The 22,737-nt window shown below is 37.8% G+C and overlaps 1 protein-coding gene across 5 annotated transcripts in view; it reads left to right on the forward strand.

The window, feature by feature from the left end:
- Positions 1–9,241, forward strand: part of LOC117160458 (sodium- and chloride-dependent glycine transporter 2) — a 31,625-nt gene extending 22,384 nt beyond the window's left edge. For 4 of the 5 annotated variants that reach the window (XM_076624762.1, XM_033341179.2, XM_076624761.1 and 1 more), the window contains 2 exons: positions 854–1,006; positions 5,411–9,241. In XM_076624762.1, the coding sequence (XP_076480877.1) occupies positions 854–1,006; positions 5,411–5,548 (291 nt within the window). In that variant the 3' untranslated portion in view covers positions 5,549–9,241. The remainder of the gene's footprint in view (positions 1–853; positions 1,007–5,410) is intronic. The other variant, XM_076624765.1, reaches the window with a different exon arrangement.
- The last annotated feature ends 13,496 nt before the right edge of the window (positions 9,242–22,737 follow it).

Below are 22,737 nucleotides of genomic sequence, written 5' to 3' on the forward strand. Positions count from 1 at the left end.
TATCGCTTCGATAACTTTTGTGATATCCACTTCATTTCCGATAAAATCTGTAAGTATACAGTGCCCAATAAGATATTACTGGCAATTAGTTTATCGATCTCTCTTCACACACGAAATGAAAGCAAACAAATAATTTCATAATCATTTGACATTAATGTCATTAATCACAAAAACAATTCGTATTCATGATTATTCAAGAATTTAATACATTCGCTGTCATGCAACATGTGGGAAATCAATCGCTATATTCCCTGCTTTGTTTTTGGTACTACGCGATATGTCGCACATTTACACTTACTTATATACATATAAAATGTACGAAATACGTATAAAATCTAAATACGACCTTTTTCGATATTGCTTTCCAACTAAGACAGATAAAATAAATTTTATATATTTCTATGATCCGACGATGTTGTATATTTGCAATTTTATAACTAAATTACTTTCTGCCAAGAACAAGCCAAGTGTCCGTATATTCTCTAGCGACACTGTATACACCTACAACACAGTGCAGCAAAGATTATAGTTAATGAAACGAAAAATAACACTATTCACAACAGTACGGTATCTACGATACAACAGAGGCGATTTAATCGACGAGTAAATACTTATTGGAATCAAATCTCGCTGGGAAGGAGTAAATTTTCATTTTAATCTGAAATTCTATGCACCGAAGTCGTAAAGATACCTGAGGGAGAGCGTGCCAAAGTCAGCCCCGATTAAAAATATCAAATTCTTAATTGGCCGTTGTACCATCAAGCTTACTGCTCCCCCGAGAAGTTTACACAAGAAATAAGAACTCCTTTTGTTTCCCTCCTCTTTTCCTCTATTCGTGGTTTTTCGTTCGCAGGTGGTGTTCGTGTATCAAATATGTACGTACGAGATGCCTCGTTATGGCGAGTACATATTCCCTGGCTGGGTGAATGCGATCGGAATACTGATCGGCCTGTCGACCCTCGCCCCGATGCCGTTCTTTTTCATCCGTCGCCTCTGGAAAGGTCCGGTAAGTTCGTCACGAGAACGAGAGAGTAATAACAACGATCGGTAAATCTCATGGATTTCTATCGTAACGACTAGACTAATAAGCATTAATTTGCCGGCCGATTACCAGCAATTGCACGCTATCAAATCGCCGAGTTTATGTCGGAAGCGGACTGGTTATAAGCTAACTCTCGAGATATCAGTCGGCATAATGCTCAACAAACTAGACATTATTATGCAAACTGCTCGCTTGTTTTTACGACACGCTACTGGCTGAAGCACCGCCACCTCCTGCTGTTTAGAGTTTACGGTGATTCTAACTATAATAATCCTACATCAAGGCTTTACTCCAGGTTGGCCAAACGGTCTCGATCGCGTTTAAGGGTTTTTGAGAACATTCGCGTCTCGAGACGGCAATAAAAGCGTTACCGTTAGCACATTTTGAACGGAGTGCCCTATATCTTTACATAGCAGAAACCCCTGATTTCGGACGAAGGACTCGGAAACTTTTCGAAAACGTGTCGTATCGTAAGAACCGTTTGACGGAGAGATTTCGCGTGCTACCTCCTTACACATCACACCCTCCTAATATAAATCTCAAATTTTGGCAAAAACGAACACATACCGTTATATTTCTCAATCATACTCGAACAATTCTGCATTTTTATAACAGCACATTTATAATCGAGTTATAAATCCATTTGACTCGGGACTGATATTTCAACATCGTAACACTACAAAGAGAAACGTTCACCAGAGAAATAGTTATCAATAATCCAATTTAACGATGTTTTTTTTTTCTTTTTTGAAGTTCCTATGTAGGCTCTCTACAAAGCTATGCTTATAATATACTAGTTTCAATGCTAACGAAAATTGTGTTAACCATGTTATAGGAAGAAAATCGAACAGCGACATAAAAGGTGACTCTTCGAGAAAGTCTCATCGTTTCGATCCTTGTAATTTTGTAAAACATTTTGTTCTTGTTGACAGAGAAGAGAACAGTATCATAGTACTATCTTCAAGAATTTTTTATGATCAGCGATAGAGTTATTGTAGCGAGAAGATCGATAACTTTCAGTGTTCTTCCAATTTTTTTTTCTGCAGGAACCGTGGTATTACTTTTACTTGAGGTTTGGAATAGCGCAGGAATGAACTATTTCTTTCTACTTAATTTTGTATTAAAAAAATAACATTTGGAAAAAATTAATACTTTGTATAATAAAGATAAAATACCAAACGTTTGTTCGAGGATTAAATTCTTTTGTTTAGTATTTCTTAGAAGAGATGTTTTATGGTTGAGTTTATATAGAATCATGGTATTACAAGAGTGTACAAGTTTCTGCGTAAATTTGAAGATTAAAGCAGTGCAGGGCTTATCGGTTTCCAGTATTTTTTCTTCCAATTTACTGTGGTATCCGGTTTACTTAAAGGCCAAGATAGTATACTGATTCAATATTTTACAAGGGAAGGAGAAGGTCTTGAATGGATGTGTACTTCGAACTGAAACTAATACAAACTTTTCAGAATTGCAATATATTTCTTTCGAATTTTTACAGTTTCCAATCTTTAGCGAAATCAAAATTTTACCAAAGAATATTATCCCCAAATTAGATAAATGAAAATCGAAGCAAACCGAGGTCGTAATAACTAAATAAGATATATACTGTCGCTCGTTAAAGACATCATCTGCCTTCAAAAGCGGTAAATTTTCATCGAATAATCAATTTGAAACGATTTCGCGTTACGTTTCACATTTATCAACAGTAAATTCATCAACGTTAATAAACTGCATGACACTTGATGACAAAAATACAATATCTGAATCGATTATTGTTAGACAATTTGAAGATGCAATATTACACACAAAATTGCACATAATTTGAAGAAATACATAAAATAATATCCAAAGTGTAGTGTTTTCTATAATGTATATTTGGCAAGTAAAACAATTTTCTATAGAGGCTTTAGTAACTACTTCTTCGATTATATTCTCAAAGATATGCATCTACATAAAAATCCGCAGTCTCCTTGTAATAAATGCGATAACGTGTCAAAGTTAATTAACTTATAATAACTGTGGTCACTTTTTATCGGAGTTCTAATTTTTTGTCGTAAGCATTATTAAATATCGAACGTGGTCGAGGTTTCATTTAAAAATTACTTGCCAAAGCATCTGATCGAACACGTGACAAGGATATCTTTGAGCATTTCTTTTATTCACGAAGATCGCAATAAAACGATCAAAATCTGATGTGGGAATATAGCAGATTAAATTTCTTGTTTCAGCGGAACCAACTTTTTCAGTGCAATGCAAACAAACCGGAATATTCGCGGAACGTTGAAAGAAAATCAATATAGGATACTAGCTGGTATCGGAAGTTCATATGTATTAGCAATAACTACTGAAAGTTATCCGCGATATTAGTTTCCTGTTCATCTTCTCCGGTAATTGATATAGGAAGTAATTGTGCGAGTGTATTACTTCTTTTACTCATTAACAGATATGCTAGATCTGTACCATGCTCAATCAGAAATATCACGCGTTATCATTTCCTCAGTTTTATATATTTCATTTAAAGCTATTCTGATTGAAATTAAATAAAGTTTATGGCATAATCCTTGCTCGTCTATTATCGAGTTTTAATTTGACGGTTTTTAAACGAACAATTTATGTTTAACTTTATGAAATAATAAAAACGCGGAGGAAAAGGTATATTTCCTTGATATCTGAAATAAAATTCGTATAAAATGAGTTACTAACTGTATTTATGATAAAAATTACAGAATATGTTATAATTTCTAACTTTAAATATCACACGTAATTCTCTTTTCTCCAAAACGTGAATCCATTGCGATAATGTAGTCATAAACTTATATCCGTTTTCATCGAATGATGTAATTATAATGCTTCGTACTGATATTACGTTGTAGTCAAGACAGATATTTAAAAATCGTTAAATCGATGAAATATCAACCTGCAGTTTTATTTCTTCCATCTGATTCTTCGTTTCTTCGTAACGATGAGAACATATTATGGATTCTAATTAATATTTCCTTATTTACTTTGATAGGGGTAAAAGCGCTTCTATTAAGCTATTTGTATATTGAATTATGCAAGCGAATTTCTTTCTAGTTTGTTTATGAATTCATAAATTCGAGTAACCACGCTTTTCGAATTATTTCGATGCCCTTCGTAATTACGTAATTGCACGAGAATTACAGTGTGTTTAGAAACGCCGTGATCGGTGTTAGACACTGTAAATATCCAGGACAAAATGTGCCAACGAACGATAATTGTATAGTGTTTGGCGATATCGTGGCCATAATTCAAAGGTGAACGAATTGCAAATTTTTTAAGAGTCACGTACTGTTCAACTGTGGTTAAGCCCTGCAGCAGGTATGCGCCGATTTAAAAGTTGCTTTCCCTTTACCGTAAAATCTCACCAACTTTGAAATGTCTTAATACAAGTTTTTCCACGGTACGTAGGTAATCGTACTTTGAAACGAAAAGTTTCGTTCCGTGCTCCATCGTACGGATCGAACCTATTTCAGCCGTACTTCTGACCTCTTCTTGACCGCTTCCGCTTTGTTTTACTCGATAAATTTACTATTACTCTTATCTCCTTTTCTCTTGTTTTCGACTCTCCGCACAGTTTCAAACTACTCGCCAGCTTCGGGAAGATATGAGCCCGCGTGCCAGTCAGAAAATCTCTGCGATGTCTCTCCTTTTGCGATGCAGCGACCGCTACGGTTAGATGTTAATGCTTTGAACTTAATCAACAACTTGGTCAAACTTTTTTAATAGACGCGACATCTTATTCATAACTCTTACTCGCCACAAAAGATTATTTTCTTACTTTCGGCAAGTATTTTAATGAAATTATATTTCGTATCGCAATTGAAAATCTTTACACGCGAAATGCAAGATGATTTTACGACAAATCTGAATATCACTTGTTTCTTTAGAACATCTTTTAGATACGGTGCTATCGTTGCGATTCTTGAGATAATCAAAATCGTTATCTAAGGAAGCGTAAGTTTGATTGCTATAGCTCTTGAAATTATCTTCTTCAAAGTGGATGATTAATGATATATATACAGATATACTATTATTTAGTTTTTGCGAGAGAAAGTATTCAAATAACACTCTTCAAACATATTCTTAATATTAAATACTTATTAAATTATTATTCTACCAGCAGTATGTTTTAAGAAACATTCGAATGCTTTTAAGAGATCAGATTAAACGTTTACAAAAAACATACGGCCCTTGGATAACATCAGTGGAATCTTTTATTTGGCTAACAATGGCTAGCAGCGTGCAGTTGAAACGGCGAGCTCGGAGAATGCCAACTCGAATTGTTTGCATAAAGCCCGGCGCTAGCGATTGTTCAAAGAATTTAACTTTCGTTTTAATTGTCCGCAGAGGGACTGGAGTTTGTTTCGACCAAAGAAGACGTGGGGACCAGCTGTGGAGAAAGGTGCAGGTAACGGCAATTCGTCCATGGCGACCATCAAGATCTCGCAACCGTATAGAAACGAACCGCAAGAGGATTACATTTAATGATTTTAACGAATTCATCTACTTTTTAGACGATTCTAGTCACGTTAACGCGAATGTTAATCACCCGATCCAAGCGTTCGAGAACGCTCTCTTCTCTACTCAGTTTTTTTTCTGTTAGAAAAGTTTTACAAATAGAGTGAGGATTTTTATGCGTTTCTGTGAAACTTGCAAAAATACACAGAATGCATGTAACTTCCAAAAACTTATAATTAATTATAATAATTTGCAAAAATATCTAAAATATAGAACTTTCGAAATATTCGAGTCATACACAGGTCGAAGTAGCCAATTCCACTTTTCGAAATTTTGGAAATTTTAGCGAAGGTTCGATCGAAGCTTATCTGATATAGTTTCATCAATTTTCTCTGCTCTTTGTTTCGTGGAATTTCATTTTTTCATTTTTAGGCAAGTTGCGTTTTCTTAATCGTATTCGTAGAAATATCGATTCGCATAAATCTCCGCTGTCTGTTCATCGATTATCTTTGTTGTATTCTCTTTCATTCGCTTTTGTCTGATGTGAAACGAATTAAGAGCTTCCATCAGATAAAAGTCAGACTGGAAGTTCCAAGGAACCCGGCAGATTTTTCGGGCGAGAACGAAGAGCCACGATATATTAACGCTTCGGCCGATTTCATATTTTCCAATACTCGCTGTAAAACTTGGGAACTCTGTTTTCGTTGAAACTTTTAAATTAATGCTAGCGAACAGCCGCAGTGGGTAGCATCAACTACAACGAGGTGCGTGTGTTATAGCATTTCCCTAGCTGTTTCAAAGCAACGTTTTAATTTCTATGTCCATGTGAACACGCTAACGCGTACCAACGATATTAATGAATTTGCAATTTTTACCTGAAAAGAACTCATCGGTTCGTTTTGATGTTTCGTTCTTTGCATTTCAAACAGGGAATGTATCGGCAATTCCACTGGAATACCGAGCGTGTGCAAAATTCGATATGCATTCCGATGTCAACTTATTTTTTCCAGAATCCGTAATTATTCCATAATTGGGATGTGTCATCTAATTGGTCTCGATTTAATAACGTTGTATACGATAAAAGATGTTGAAAATACAGTACTTGGATTTATAATGCCTTAATAAATGTCAACTTGTTCTTTATACTATGTTGTTATATCTTACAATTTGAATGAAAAATTCTGATGAACCTTTTTTTGTATGATATATGGTTGACAAGTCATTGATAGAATGTTCAATCTTCAAAATATTAATGACGTCCCTGTTGTTAGATTTAATAGTGGCATATATTTCGTACACAATGGGACGCTACAATGCGGATGACATTTAAGTTAAGGCATTTAAAGTAGAGAAGATTATTTCAATCGAGAGACATATTCATATACTTATATTAATATACAATATATACAAATATTTGCCAGGGAATATCGCGGAAATAACAAATGTTGTGAAAATTTAAAGAATTCGCAAAATGTGATAAAATTATCTCGATATAGGGTTTAGCGATAACTTGCCAATTTGGGAAAAACGATAGTTATTCGTTACTTATTATTAATTTACTCTAAAGTTATGCCAAAAGGATTGTTGGTAACAAATACGTTACGCAGCGAAACGACAGAGATTGTTTGTGAGACTTCCATAGGAATATGATACAGAAATAGAAATGTTGTCGCATCTGCAATACACATATTGCGGTCATATCGAATAGAATTCATACACAGAATCAACTAACTGATTGTCACAGCTACAAATCTTTTTACAAAATTAAATTAAATAAATGTTTCCTCTATGCGAACGAAACAGTTATCGATCCAAGGTTTCTCCAATAATGTACAGGGAGGGTTGAACAAAATTTGGATATACGAATTCTACGTGTCGGAATAATTCATAAACGATTATTTCGTTTTTTAAATCTACGGTTCTAATTCGCATTCTTTGAAGAACTAAAGCAGAGAAAAGATTGATTTTAATTTATACTCATTTGTTATTTGGCTTTGAAACGAGTAATCGAAACAAGTGTGATAACAGACACGCAAAGAGAAAAGAAATCTGGCCAGTAACGTTACGAATCTAAAAATGGCAGACTTCGAATACAAAATTCGACCTTACCTTTTCCGTTTTCATCTTCTTTCCAATAATGAGAATAAACTTATATCTTTATAACATTACAGTATCACAAAACTACACTGTTTATATAAATCAGGGTACGTGTGCATCAAGCGTTTAATTTACGAGACAAATGGGCAGCTCGAAAAACATAAGAATGCAACAATTCTGGAAAATCGAAGTAGAAACGAAATAGATCACGAGTAAAGCCGCGAAGAAGTCGAGAAACGTATTTCCTTATCTTTATCTCATCTATTTGTACTTGGATATATATGCACGATTCCGTACAATCGTTCGCGTATAATTGTAGCATTTCTAGTATAATTATTGAATATATTCATAGCGTGAAATACTTACAGTTTACATCCTTTTTAAAATTATCACCATAATATCGACCGACCAAATATAAAACTATCAATCTTAGTTTATGCGTTGTATCAAAATCACTGTTTTCCGACCTCTTTTTCGCTATACGTGATACTTTGAAAATTGACTTGTTTAGTCCCCGATACTCGAGTGAACGGAATACGAGGTCGACTTCAATTGCATGATTCGGCTCATGTAATCGAAGCGGCGAAGTTACTCTATACTGTATACAACTATACGTGGTCTTGTAATAAAGCACGGTCTGCTACATCGGTTGCATCCGAGCGTGTGCTGTAGCGTGCACGAAGGGACGACGTACAATAGTGGTGTCGCGTTATGATCACCGGTCACGCCGGTGGAAAAGTGGCGAATGTCGCTCGCATTCGTCCCGTGTTCCCTCCTAATTAATGCGATGGAACATCTCCGGTACAAGGAATTCCGTGTCCTCCGCGCGGCGTGGCAATATCGTGTGGCCGTCTCGACCGCTTGTACTCCGTCTTATGGGGAATGTCGGGACGGCGAGAGTGTGCGGCTTGCAACGGTGCGTTAATGAGAATTTCGCTCGATCACCGCCTCGATTCACAACGCGTGCCTCACCGGTTCAACCCCGCAGCAACGGCGACTTTTTGCCCACGAATATGAACCCGTAAAATTGCCTCTCGATCCCTGAATTATCCTTCCCATGAATTTTTATAAGCCCGACGCGTTTCGTCGGCTGCGCGTTTCACAGGATCCGTAGACGCTTCGTATATGCTAGACGCGGGTATTTGGCAGACAAATTTTGAACGGATCGATCCTGTTATAAGAAATCTGTTCCTTGGTTCGTTGTAGTAAGAAAACTAATGGCGTTTTCATGAATTTATGGGCAATTTAGGGATGAACAAATGTGCAGAATATACGTAAAATGTAAAAATGTATGAAATATCTAAAATATCCAATATTATGTTTCCTTGGTTGTCTATTATTCGAAAAAGATATCGCTAGTATTCAGGTGATTCCTGCAATAAGAGATATCCGAGGTAATAAGAGACTAATCCGATCGAGGCTGCGTTAATTTTATACGCATTACATTAAGTACTACGGAACTAACGATAAGCATTATACGTGTACGTAAATCGATTGTCTTATCTAAGAAACGGAAGAAACGGAAATATCAAATTGATGGTAGACCGATATGTATCTTTACTTCTACATAATCTGTACATAATTATAATAATCTTAAATAAACATTGTATATATTAGTTTATATTTAGTGAATTATAATCATTGACTATATAATAATACAATTGGGAAATCTATCTATTGCACTCATCGTGCACAATCACTTTTCTATCGGTACAATAAGTACCTGCCAATTTCAGTAATAACCGGAATCGACAGTTTATTGTTAATGTATTAATGTCAATCAGTCAAAAGCATTTCTAATTTGACATGTTAATTAATATTTTAGCGTTATTGCGGTATACTTGTCTGTCCTAGATGTTCTCTAATATCAATAATAGGTATAATAAATGATAAATCGCAAATTAAATTGTTTATTTATAAACGATCATTTACCTTCATCCTAAAATGTTTAGTCTTATCTTGAACGTATCTTAAAATGTATAATCTGATTATCAAAGCCAAAAAAAAAAATTAGACTTCTAAATATAAACACTATACTGCAAAATTTCGAATCAAGTTATTTGTATTAAAATTGTATATAACAGCTTGACGCTTCAAATTTGGATGATATCGTCGGTTGAAATTTTTTATGATTTCCCCATGATTCTATTAAATTCAATCGCTATTTTAATTAGCTAGAAGAATAATGATTGCCACGTTTGCTTAACTATTCATTTGCCATGCAAATTGTTTAAAATTGAAATAAAGATAGCAGAGAGAAACTAAATTCAAATAATCGTGTTCATCAATTGCGTGTTTCGAAACTGTGAAAAATTTAATGCCATAAGCTGTTTCGATACTGGTGCATAATGCTTATCAAATTATTTGACTTGGAACGCAGCTGATACCTCTATCAAGACCATATATTATTCTCGTTATCGCTTAATTCGAAGACGAGGACATTTCGCTTATTATATGAATGTTTCTTAAGAAAGTAAATACATAGTCGTTCGATAGTAATCAACGATAACTGTTGGTTATCATCTGTGATACGTTATAAATCTATTTGCACGTGAGTTCCAATCTTTTTATTAGTATTATTAGTATTAAAAATCAGCCACAGTTGCAGAAAAGAGAGTCAAGAAGCAAGGACAAAGGTAGAACTTGGAAAGACTGTTGCTGATAATAACTGTAGATGTTTATAATAATAAGTAATATACAATATCGAGAGGTTTTTAGAAATTGTAATGCAAGTCCTACTTTAAGACCGTAAGGCTGAAAAAGAACTGTTCATCCATCTAAAATTCAGCCACTAATTTAACAATTTCGTCAAAATTGTATTTTTCGGATTAAAAGGGAATTATCTGGACAGAGTTCTTATACAATTTATAGAAAAGTATAGAAAGACGAAAACCATTTTTCATCTAATACACAAAACATCAAACGCGCGATTTTGCGCGTGATCATGTAGCGTGAGAAACGCATGCATCCAATATTGAAATATTGCACCTGTTCCTAATTTCGGGAAAACCAGACCACGCCTCTACTGCCTACCATATGTGTCCTACTTCAATGTTCGAATCATTCCGCAACGCTTCAATCGCTTTTCGATGTTCAAAAATAGACATTTTTAATAATTCGACGTTCATCTAAAACGTATGAATCTATAAATGAAAAACACATACGAACGTAATGAAGATTTTGAAATACAGGAGGTAAGTAACAAATATATTTTGTACATTTAAGAGCGTAATAAAATTTGCTGTCAAAAAACTTTTGAGGAAAGACGATACACAACTTTAATCGTTCCAAGTACCTTGCAGGTGTATAAATCTTGTGGAAGTAAAATTTGCAGATTAATTAGCAAATTTTTGTTTTTAAAAGCGATTAAACTTATATAAAACAAAATTTTAAATATCTCTAAATGCTTACTAAATATTGCTTTACTTTAGAAACGGAAAAATGATTTGATTTTAATTGACTTTGAATTGATTTTTGTCAGTTTGCTCAAGTTATTGGAAAATGGCTGCTACTTTGACTTTTATTTCTAATCCCCTGCCTTTATTTTTATATTCAGAATTCTATTTTACACGATTGATTTGTCTCCTCGATATAAATGACATCCTATCGAAAAATACTTTGTATTACTAAATACACTAAACAGAAGTAAAACAGCGTTCTATTAATTTCCCTAATAAATTCGTTCAATTCCAACAAACGCGATGTTGTACGATATAAACAAGATCGTAAGAGATAGAGGAAAAGAGTAAGAGAAAGGAGAAAAAAGAAGAATAGGAAGTGGAAGAAAAGAGGTATTAAACAAGGAACCGGAATAAGGACAATCGGATGACTGGAAGGTAAGAAAAGAAATGCCGTGGGGTATAATCTCTTCACGATAACGAAGCAATCACTGTGGCTAGTTTATAACCACTTAAAGGAAAATTTATACCGAAGGAAGTAGTCTGACGCAGGTATAACGCGGCGTACGCCACGAAATTAGGTAACAACACTGATAACGTTGGCCAGTCCGTGTTGCTGGTGGCGTTGTTGCTCCTAGAGTACGTGTGTAACGCACAGACTAAGTCGCTGGTTGTATCGTGTCTTAGATACACGCGTCGTTAATTAATTTCGTTCGTTGCCTGCAGCTATCTATGAACTAGCAGCTCTTTTATTCGATAATCACGACAACGGATGTTCTTTGTTAAGACAAAGCTTTTTCGCTCTCTCTTTCTATCCGAAGGTGCAGCGTTTAAGTAACTCCTCCTCTCGTATTTATACCGTACCACGTGTCTAAGGAAGTAAGCTGAAACACGCAGCGGGTCACTAAAGTATTAGAACACTCTTACGTGTACAGAACATTTTAAGATATCATTAACACCGTAACAGGACACGGCATATGGTAAAACTTATTAAATGTTGGTAAAATATGAAACGTGTCTGAAAATATATATAGAAAGTACAAGAAATTTATCGGAAGCAGTGTCTGGAATAAAAAGACCGGCGCCTTAATGCAAGATCTTTTTAACTTTTAACGTTCATTAAACTCGGTTCATCTGGTCACGTTACAGATAAGACAGAAGAGGATCTTTCGAATTGAGTTTAGGTTTTGAATTGATATAAAGGTATGTACGAGTTAATTATAATTACTATAACTATATATTAGTTAATTATAAAGGGTTAGGTTAATTTTTCTCGTTGAATATTACTCTGTGTTCGTGTAAATTTGTAGTAGTCCTTAGTAAAGTGTTATTGATAAAAATCGACCAAAATGTCCATATACCTATGGAGGATAATGTACGTTCCACGGTAAAAGATATCGTACCTATAAAATGTCGACGGTGTTAAAGAAGGGGATTCGAGAAGAAGAAGGAAGACAAGACTGCAAAGAGAGAATAAAAAGGGGATATCCGTGCCACAGAACAAAGAGAAGCGGTTGCCCGCTGGAATCGAGAGAGTAAATGGCGGAGCCGGCCATAGGCAAAAATAATTAGAAAACGATTCATTTATTCGAGACATTTCTCAGGTGGGTTAGCGCTCGCAATTAGTCTTTAATTCTCGTTAGTTTGCTCGTGTACTCGTTCGTTCGCTCTTTTCGCACTGCGTTCGCGGTGTGGATCGTAGTCGCGGTTTGCCGTTAATTGAACTTGAATCTACTTGCGTTGGTAAACGAAGGAAAACCGTCGGACGAGAATTACTCCGTCGAAATCAGGTGGTGATTTCGCCTGACTCCATAAGATTGGTTTCGTCGCATGTCGAGAAAATTTGTCAAGTTTTGATCAGTAATTCGAAAGAGATGTCGTGCGATTATTTATATATGTTAGAAATCGTTGGCATATTCGAGATTTACGCAGAGATTCTTCGTAATATTAAATCTCTCTCTAATAAATCCCTCCCCAGAAAAAGTAAATCTCTCAAAAGAGCTAACTAAACGCGCAACAAATATTTTTCCTTACAGAAAATAATAACCAAATCGCATGAAAGTCGATACGTATGTGTTTTGCGTATAGAGTATAGCGTATAGACGTTTATAGAGACAAAAGGTTTGATTTGAATGAAAATTGTAACACTATCGTATTTATCTTGATATATCCATGTTATTAATTATAGTATCTTAAGTTTTAAAACATTTCCATCATAATCCGATGGTCCTAAATAATTCAAACTCGATCAGACTCTCTACTTTGACCAGTATAGCGTTATTTTTGCACGAGAAAATGTCCAGATTCTGTAGTATTTATTATAACGGACGGTCCGATTCGTCGTTTTGCCTGTGTCTTGTGCACGGTCATACGGCGAAGACAAAAATACGTTTGTTCTTAAAACGTAGGTTATTTCCGTTTTATCTATACACATATATACAAATAAGATACATAGGTATATGTATTATCTTCTCGGAGATTCTTCACGGAAGACTTGCTGTTTGTCCGTTGCACATTTACGAAGCCACGATATTTTTAAAGGAAGAGACGACTCTAGAGAAGTCGCAGAATTCCTAAAATTTTAGGTATTACGTGGCCGAAAACTTCTGTGAATTTCTATGGTTGCGGTTCGCGGAAGGTCGAAAACCTCGGCCTCGTTTTATATCGCAAACACGTTTCAAAAGCGAAAGAATAAAAATTACCGACTAGAAAAGCAGTTGCTCTGTGCGAGTAATATCGCGATTCGCGACGTAGACGCGAGATTTTTGTACGACGCAGCAACGGAAATGTAATGCAAGTATAATAAAAGGAAAATTATTTTGAACGTCAACGAAACTTTATCTGTACGGCTTGCACAATGGATCGAGTTCGTGCTTTGTAACATTTCGCGTCAGATTAATATAGTCCGAAATAATTTTGTAGCGCATACTTTGAAATGCGTTGTAACGATGATAATAATAATAATAATGATAATAATAGTGATAGTAGTAGTAGTAATAATAATAATAACGACAACAACGATAATATCTTATTAAAGCGATACACAGTTTGATACACTGTTCTGAAAATTATACCTAATTAGTACATGAATAATGCGATCAATGTAGGAAGCATTGTATTAAACGAATAAAATAAAAGATATTTTAAATAATCTGTTCGAAAAACGTAATGCATAAAATTAATTAGTTTTCAGTCGCTTGTGAATAAGGCGAGATCGATTGGGGAAAAATTGACTTTTTTGATAATCATTGTATATTATACGAAGAATGATTACAAATACTGTCTGTTCTTATTTTGAAAATTATTTTTGTGGATCATAAAAATCGTAAAATTATAAAATACATTATAAAATATGCAAATCGATCTTACAATTGGGAATAACCATGAATGTGAAAAGAAACGTCGAAGAAAACGATTATTACTGAAAGATCTGCGTCATAAATTACAAAGAACCTTCATATCTTTTTTCTTCGTTAATTAATCATGCATATGTATTATTTAACTTGTCCTTTCAATAAAATATATCAAACAAACGGTTTTACAACAACGTACGTCTGCTTCAGCCAAATTTACTTCAAACATATGAATTATGCAAAATATTTCGTTTTACTTCCTACAGACTCCACCAATTTGAACGTTCGTGTCCGCAGCGTTTGTGAATTTACGTCGTTTTAGAAAGTAACATATATAAAATATGAATATAGGAGGGAATATACTTCGTCACGCGCAAAGTACACAATATTTTGCGGTTCTTCGTCGAACAGGGGTGGAATCACACGTTTCGCGCTCTTTAATTAAACGTAAATGGCGCGAGATGTTCGCTTCTCCCGTAGAATGTGGCTGTTGGCAAGAGCCGATGAAAATGGTCGCGTCGTCTGACATTAACGTTGGCTCCTTTGATCCGCGAAATACGGCATTTTAGTTCACAACGAAACCTCCCATTCTCTGCGTCATTTTCGAATCTGGGGCTAATTGTAGCTTAGCTGACGTTATTCCAAGCCACTCTTCCATTAACCGACCAGTACAGCAATTAACCGGAATTTCTACGAAATTTCATGCGCCTGTCTCAAAGGACGATTCGAAATTTATTATTTCCATTTATTATGTACACTGCACACTCGTTACCGTGGCTTTCACCTTTTTCGAGAGAGATTTCCTTTTCTCTTCCTTCTTCTAACTCCCTCTCTGTTTATGTAATATAAAACTATATGGATCAATGGCAAACTAGCGACTAAAAGCGATATTTACTGTATGTTTGTAGAATGAAAAGCTATATATATATAAAGCTATGTATACACCTTATCCACAGCATATTACAATTAAATACACGATTCGTCGAAGCGTTAACATATTTTAGATATTATTGTTAGAATCACTCACGATAGTCTCATACTAGCAATTGGGTAAAATCTTACCTACTTTATCCATACAACGACGAGCTGCTGAAATGGGAAAGCTACGCCATAATTTTACGTTTTATTTATAAATTTCAATTCTTTTACACCGAGTAAACGATATAACATCATCACATCGCAACATTCTAAATCTTCTTGGGCGTTTCCGCTTGTGTTTTTGTGACTACATTACACTGTGTCAAAAAAGAGCATGTGTCCATATACGTTTAAGCGGTAGTGCAAGGTTTGCGAGTGTTTGTCCGTGTATGTTGGCTCGCCACCTCTTTTAACTCTCCCATCGGGCAACAGTAACAAGCTTACCGTGCCTCTTTCGCCTGCGAACGCGGGCATAATGGAAGATTTAAATTTGCAACTGGGGTTACGCACGCGTGCGAATTTGAATTTGGATCTATTTTATAATCCGGGCTATTAAAGTTGTCGCTGAATTTGCATTCCCCTGGTCTCTCGCATCGCCTCTCCGGAAATTTTTGGCCGGAATGGGAGCCAGCAGCGTGACGGAGCGGCGAATGAAATTCATGAAAGCGTTGCTCGTGGCCCCGTACACGTACGTAGGTACGTTTCCACTGGTTATTGTGTAGACACTAGCTAGCCGCCAGGTACACTTCACTTCCAGCTTTTATTTTTCCTTTTCCTTTTCGTTTTACTTTGCCCGGTTTGGCTTGGTTTGGTTTAGTTAATGTCTTGTTTCTCTTTCCGAATAGAGGACAATATTTTTACTACAGTAATAAAAGTATACATACATGTACATTTACCCGTTGGTAATTTCGGCTAGATAAGAAATGAAAGATAATCAAGTGCACCGGTGAAAAATGTACTGTGTAAAGAAGCTGGAGGTAGCAATTTTGAACGCGATTCGTGGTGGAATTGAATATGGTCGCCCGGGGTATTTGTTGGAAATGTTTGAATAAGGCTGAGTACTTTCGGAAAAATGAATCGGACGGAGATCGATTGGAAATATTTGCGGTGTGTAGATTTCGAGATTTAAAGAAGACATAGTATTACACGCTGAGTTACAAAGGATCAGGTATCGTGTATGTTGTTTCGTTAATTGAATGTAAAATGAACAATTTACTCGGTATGTATGTATGTATGTTACTCTTTATTTATGAATTTATGCAAATAAAAATATGACTTTCACAAATTTATTTCTATCGACAAATATACTTAAACATGCTGCAAAGCAATTGTCATATGATTGTCGGTATTTTTGAATTAATTAAAAAATAGAGAAAGTTTCGTAGAAATTCGCAGTTTTTCCACGTTTTTTCAGTTTCATAGGAATTACGCGACAAAAAGTTAACAGAAATAGAAGTTTCCGGCATAAGGCGTGTTGTATCTGCCATTTCTTCGATTTCTCACACAATGTTACCTGTCATTCCGCGTTGTTCGTGTTTCGATCAAATTGTCCACCGGATACGATGTATTCAACAACGATTGTTATCTCTTTCATCGTGAATTTTAATCTCAGCGAAAGCAAATGGCGTTATTCGATAGTTGCGAATCTATCACAAATTGATCATCGGTAATAAATTGTTAGGTATGTCATTATCTCATAGGATTTGAATTTAGTGACTTATAATTGCTTTTTCTATGACAACACGCTAATTTAACTATTAATGGGTTTTAATAATCCCTATAAACTCGCTGACTCTTCACGCTGCAAACAAGTTAATTTGTATGGCAATTACAGTGAGTGATCGTTAAATTACGAAACCATTTTGTTATGTTACATGTGATGGAAATACTAGTTGAATTTTAAAATGCGGTTCCATTATAATGATATTTGCTCCAGATTGTTTATTAATTAATGCATCTAATAAAACTAAATCAAACTCTGGCATTTAGTGTTACATTTATTAATGTTCCACGGTATCAGAAATTAATGCAAATTTCGTTTCTCGTGACCACTATTTCGCTATAACTTCACTGTGTTAATTATATAAATGAATATGATATTTTAGGGACAAATGGGTAGTTGCCTTTTTAACGGACTAGATACCAAAATTAAGGTCTTTATAGTATAAAGCAACAATAGGTTAGATAAAAACCTTTTCAACGCGTCGGCAATAATTTTCGCATAAACTAGTACTCGAAGATAATTTGATTAATTAATTGTAAATATTTAATCGATCGAACGTGGCGTATTAAAACGTACACAATAATTGCTTGAGCTCTGGGTAAAATATATAGCTACGCTACCGTAAGAGCGCTAAATTCTGATGTTAGAAAGTAATCGTTCGTAATTTTAACATAAAGCAGTGTTAAATTTCATTGCTCGAGTGTCCAACTTTCTGTTAGTTACTGCCGAATGTTCTCTCTCTCTCTCTAAGTTTAAGTTTTATTAGTCAGCTCAAATAAAATAGGTACGACCTTTAGAAAAATTATGCCGTAAAATACGTATAAAAAAATTCCGCGACTAATGAGTTATACGATCGAAAATCAATGACCGACTTTTTCCCAATTCTTGCGAATTTCTGTTAAAGAACCGTCTTCCTTATTCTTTCACGAAAATCGACGAATTAGGAAGCGGAAATCGATAAATTGTCGTAAGCAAACTTCGGATAAAACTGTTAATTGTTATAGACGTTCAAAACTCTGATTGTAGAAGATTTTCAATATCCGGATCTGAAGCTAATTTCTTTAGTAACTTTTTCTTCGTTAAGGAAAAGTGGAATATACACGCTATTTTTATAACAAAAATAAATGATTTACATTCGTGTACACTTTATCAATTTTATTGAACAAAACTAATGTGGTGTGAAGATTTTTATATATGTTATTGTTACGCCGGGCGACTCTCTGCCTGGCCCAGGTCACACACCGCGGGCCAGACGGACACCAGATGTCCGCTCTTCCGTACGGCGTACCCTCAATAGCCTTAAGCATCCGTCATAAACCCGAGTCTCTTACCTGCTAAGGTCCTTCAAACAAACATCTGTTTCCGAGGAATTTCTAAACACTATTGTCTACCACGGCTGGACAAGGGAAAGTTGGTTTTTCTCACGCACGCTGTAACTTTCCTCCCACTAACCACTTTCTCTCGAGGGCGGTTAAGACCCTTCGTTTAACCAATTAAAAACGAAGCCTATTCCCTCACTCTCCTAAATAACATCGGCACCAACAAATCCGATGGTCCCGTGCGCTAGACACACCCATCCTTAGCTTTCCTCCGACACATCATCGTCTCCCAGTAGGTACTGATTCTACATCCTTCGAACGGTCAACATCCTTCGAGCGGGTATACACACCCGCAGATCAGTCACTCATTCATCTCGTACATACGCACCAGTGTAACTATCCTCGTTATAAGTTGTGGAATAAACGGTGAAATATAACTTACTACTGTGTCATATTCAATCAACCACCTCTGTTATCCTAACCGAAACAGGGGAACGACTACTTCGCGGCGTCGATTCACCGAATCGTAGCGAGAACTTACGCCTCTCGCTGACGCGTTTTCCTCGCGACCGCGTCTCTCCGCGAACGGTCGTAACATTTGGTCCTTCGAGCCGGATTCAGTGACAAGTGAAAAGTGTGGACACGTAACCGGTCGAATCATTCGATCCTCAAAGCCGCATCACGCGTCAAGTGAAAAGCGCATACCAGTGACACCCACTATCATACAGTGCCACGTGAATCCAACATAACCAGCAGCGGAAGCGTTACCCCCCCAGCGAGGTCAGTAACGTCAAGGATCGTCACCCTTGAAGAGATATAATTCGGTGGTTAAAACGCAACCACGCAACCTCTTGCCGCAACTGGACAATCTTCAACAGAAGTGAGTTATAACCATTCCACTCTTAATTATCTAACAAATAATGGCCACCGGAAACGAGCTTACCGCCTTGCGTCGACGCCGGGGTTATTGTATCGGCCACTTTACACGCTTATCGAAAAAACTAGACGAAATTGAACAATCCGGCTGTCCGCGAGAGAACGAGCTAATTCAAATCAAAAATCGTCTGGAAACATACGAGACGGAGCTCCGCGCCATTCAAAATGAGATCGTAAGCATAGACGAGGAGGAGTCCGCGCGCGGCTTTGAAATAGCCGACGAGTACGAGAGATTAGAACTCCGAGTAATTACTCAACTGAGCAACCTACGACTAACTACGACGGCACAATCGACAAACGACGGATCAGCTGCCGGTCGCGAGTCTGCTTCGCTTAAATTACCGGAGAATCATTTTCCTGGACACAATGCGAAGACGCCACCTTCGCCATTGCCACAAGGGCCCACGGATAAGGGAAGCAACAATGACTTAAATAAAACATCGGTATTCCAGCGGTCGGTCAACTAGCGGTCGGTCGTCTGGAGATCGATCGTCGGGCGGTCGTTCGCCGCACAACCGATCCTCTAATGGACGATCTCCACCTGGATTATCGCAACAGCACTTCGATCGAGACGCACAACCGAATTTTCGCGGAGATCTACCCAGTCGACTCCAAAGGACCGAGAATCTCATCGTCCACATGAATCTCGAGCATCGTGGAACAAAGGCACCGACCGAAGCTCATCGCCCAAACACCAACCGAAGACGAGGAAGAATTAAACAAATAAACCTGCGCATTCCTAGCCGCTCTACGCCGATTCAGCTCTCGGCGAGGATACTGCGCGAAAATCATCACGGACAACGGCATTAACTCCGTCAAGGCCAACAGGGAGCTGCTGGAAATTCGGACCCTACGGCAGTCCGACGAACCCAAGAGAAGGGGCACAAGTTTTCTCGACGACCAGCAGATACAAGGGATTTTCAACCCTTCAAATTCTCCATCCCGTATCACCCAATCCGAGTGATCTCCCTATCCTCATTCCCGGTCACTTCCCAATAGGTGACTCACTAACGAGTTTACGGGAGCGTGATTTCAGGCCAGCTTTACCATGCCGGCATCCAGTTGGCAGCGTATCCACCCGATCAGGCACCACTTCAGGAGCTGAGGGAATCATAAGGAACGCTACCGTGCACACGGCAAGTCACGGTCACGACATCCAACGGTCATTCTCCACCGAGGGTCATTACTAAGAGAATGCGATTCGAGCGGGTCATCGGGGGGAGTCCAGCCTCCCAGGCAACCTCAAACCGCCGCACCGCGCTTGATGAATCTTCACCAAGCATCACCGACGTTCCCTTCGACGATACTTCCTTGGCCGAGGTGTTTAACGACACTTCCAGAAGCAAGATTCACGACACTTCTTGGGTCGTGAATTTCACCTGGAAATCGCTCGGCATCGACGAGGAAGACGGCGATCCAGACTACAAGGGGGACAACGTGCCATCCAGGCAACTGGCCTTCGGCCGCATCGCCCAGTTCACCCTGGGGACGACAGCATCATACGGACGGCTGTGGTTCACACGGCAAGGAGCATCTTGGATCGAGGTGCCACGCAGCTCGTCCTGCCATCGAGCCAAGCCGATCCAGCAGGATACGGGCCACCAACTATCAACATGGAGTTGGGCGGCAGCTCCAATCTACTTTACCTTTCCAGAACTTTTGATCGGTACCCTCTCAACGGGGGGAGGATGTTACGTCGCGTAACACTCTACCTGGCCGAGGCCACACACCGCGGGCAATGTGGCAACCAGATGTCTTCGGATTATGTCCAGGAAAATGATTCTCCGGTAATTTAAGCGAAGCAGACTCGCGACCGGCAGCTGATCCGTCGTTTGTCGATTGTGACGTCGTAGTTAGTCGTAGGTTGCTCAGTTGAGTAATTACTCGGAGTTCTAATCTCTCGTACTCGTCGGCTATTTCAAAGCCGCGCGCGGACTCCTCCTCGTCTATGCTTACGATCTCATTTTGAATGGCGCGGAGCTCCGTCTCGTATGTTTCCAGACGATTTCTTATTTGAATTAGCTCGTTCTCTCGCGGACAGCCGGATTGTTCAATTTCGTCTAGTTTTTTCGATAAGCGTGTAAAGTGGCCGATACAATAACCCCGGCGTCGACGCAAGGCGGTAAGCTCGTTTCCGGTGGCCATTATTCGTTAGATAATTAAGAGTGGAATGGTTATAACTCACTTCTGTTGAAGATTGTCCAGTTGCGGCAAGAGGTTGCGTGGTTGCGTTTTAACCACCGAATTATATCTCTTCAAGGGTGACGATCCTTGACGTTACTGACCTCGCTGGGGGGGTAACGCTTCCGCTGCTGGTTATGTTGGATTCACGTGGCACTGTATGATAGTGGGTGTCACTGGTATGCGCTTTTCACTTGACGCGTGATGCGGCTTTGAGGATCGAATGATTCGACCGGTTACGTGTCCACACTTTTCACTTGTCACTGAATCCGGCTCGAAGGACCAAATGTTACGACCGTTCGCGGAGAGACGCGGTCGCGAGGAAAACGCGTCAGCGAGAGGCGTAAGTTCTCGCTACGATTCGGTGAATCGACGCCGCGAAGTAGTCGTTCCCCTGTTTCGGTTAGGATAACAGAGGTAGTTGATTGAATATGACACAGTAGTAAGTAAGTTAAGGGTCTTAACCGCCCTCGAGAGAAAGTGGTTAGTGGGAGGAAAGTTACAGCGTGCGTGAGAAAAACCAACTTTCCCTTGTCCAGCCGTGGTAGACAATAGTGTTTAGAAATTCCTCGGAAACAGATGTTTGTTTGAAGGACCTTAGCAGGCAAGAGACTCGGGTTTATGACGGATGCTTAAGGCTATTGAGGGTACGCCGTACGGAAGAGCGGACATCTGGTGTCCGTCTGGCCCGCGGTGTGTGACCTGGGCCAGGCAGAGAGTCGCCCGGCGTAACAGTTATATCGGTTGTTCGATAAGTTTCGACCGATTTCAGAATCTATTTTCGGGAAAAAGATATAGTTTCTATTTCCAAAAAAAGATTTATCGATATTTCGATACAGATACGAATTATAGAAATTTTATATAAGATAGATATGAATCGTAGTAAGTAACAACGTAGAAAACCTGGTTTCAACCAAGATGAGCGATCCAAAGGTTAAAGTCAAAGCCTTTATTGTGCGTCGAGGCAGGAGGTCCCACGAGTGCAAGACAAAACTTAGAATCCTCTTTATGTTAGGCACTCTTGAGAATAGATTTATGTACTACTTTGCAAGTATTTGCTTAGTTTTATATACAAAAGTCGCAGCGAATGTCTCTGTGATAATTCTATTCTAATAGAATGCTGTTTAATTCTAAATTCTCATCTCTTCTGATCGTTTGCTTATTATTTCATTCTCGCAATCTTATACGAAATGAATATGTATAGTTTGTATGTTATTTGCTAGCATATATAGTCCTTTATTAAATTAAATATTAGGTTTGAAGAAGTTTCACTCTTCCCCTTAAATGTTAT

The sequence above is a fragment of the Bombus vancouverensis genome, chromosome 15 (genome assembly GCF_051014615.1).
Source record: "Bombus vancouverensis nearcticus chromosome 15, iyBomVanc1_principal, whole genome shotgun sequence".
Classification (NCBI taxonomy): Eukaryota; Metazoa; Arthropoda; class Insecta; order Hymenoptera; family Apidae; genus Bombus; species Bombus vancouverensis.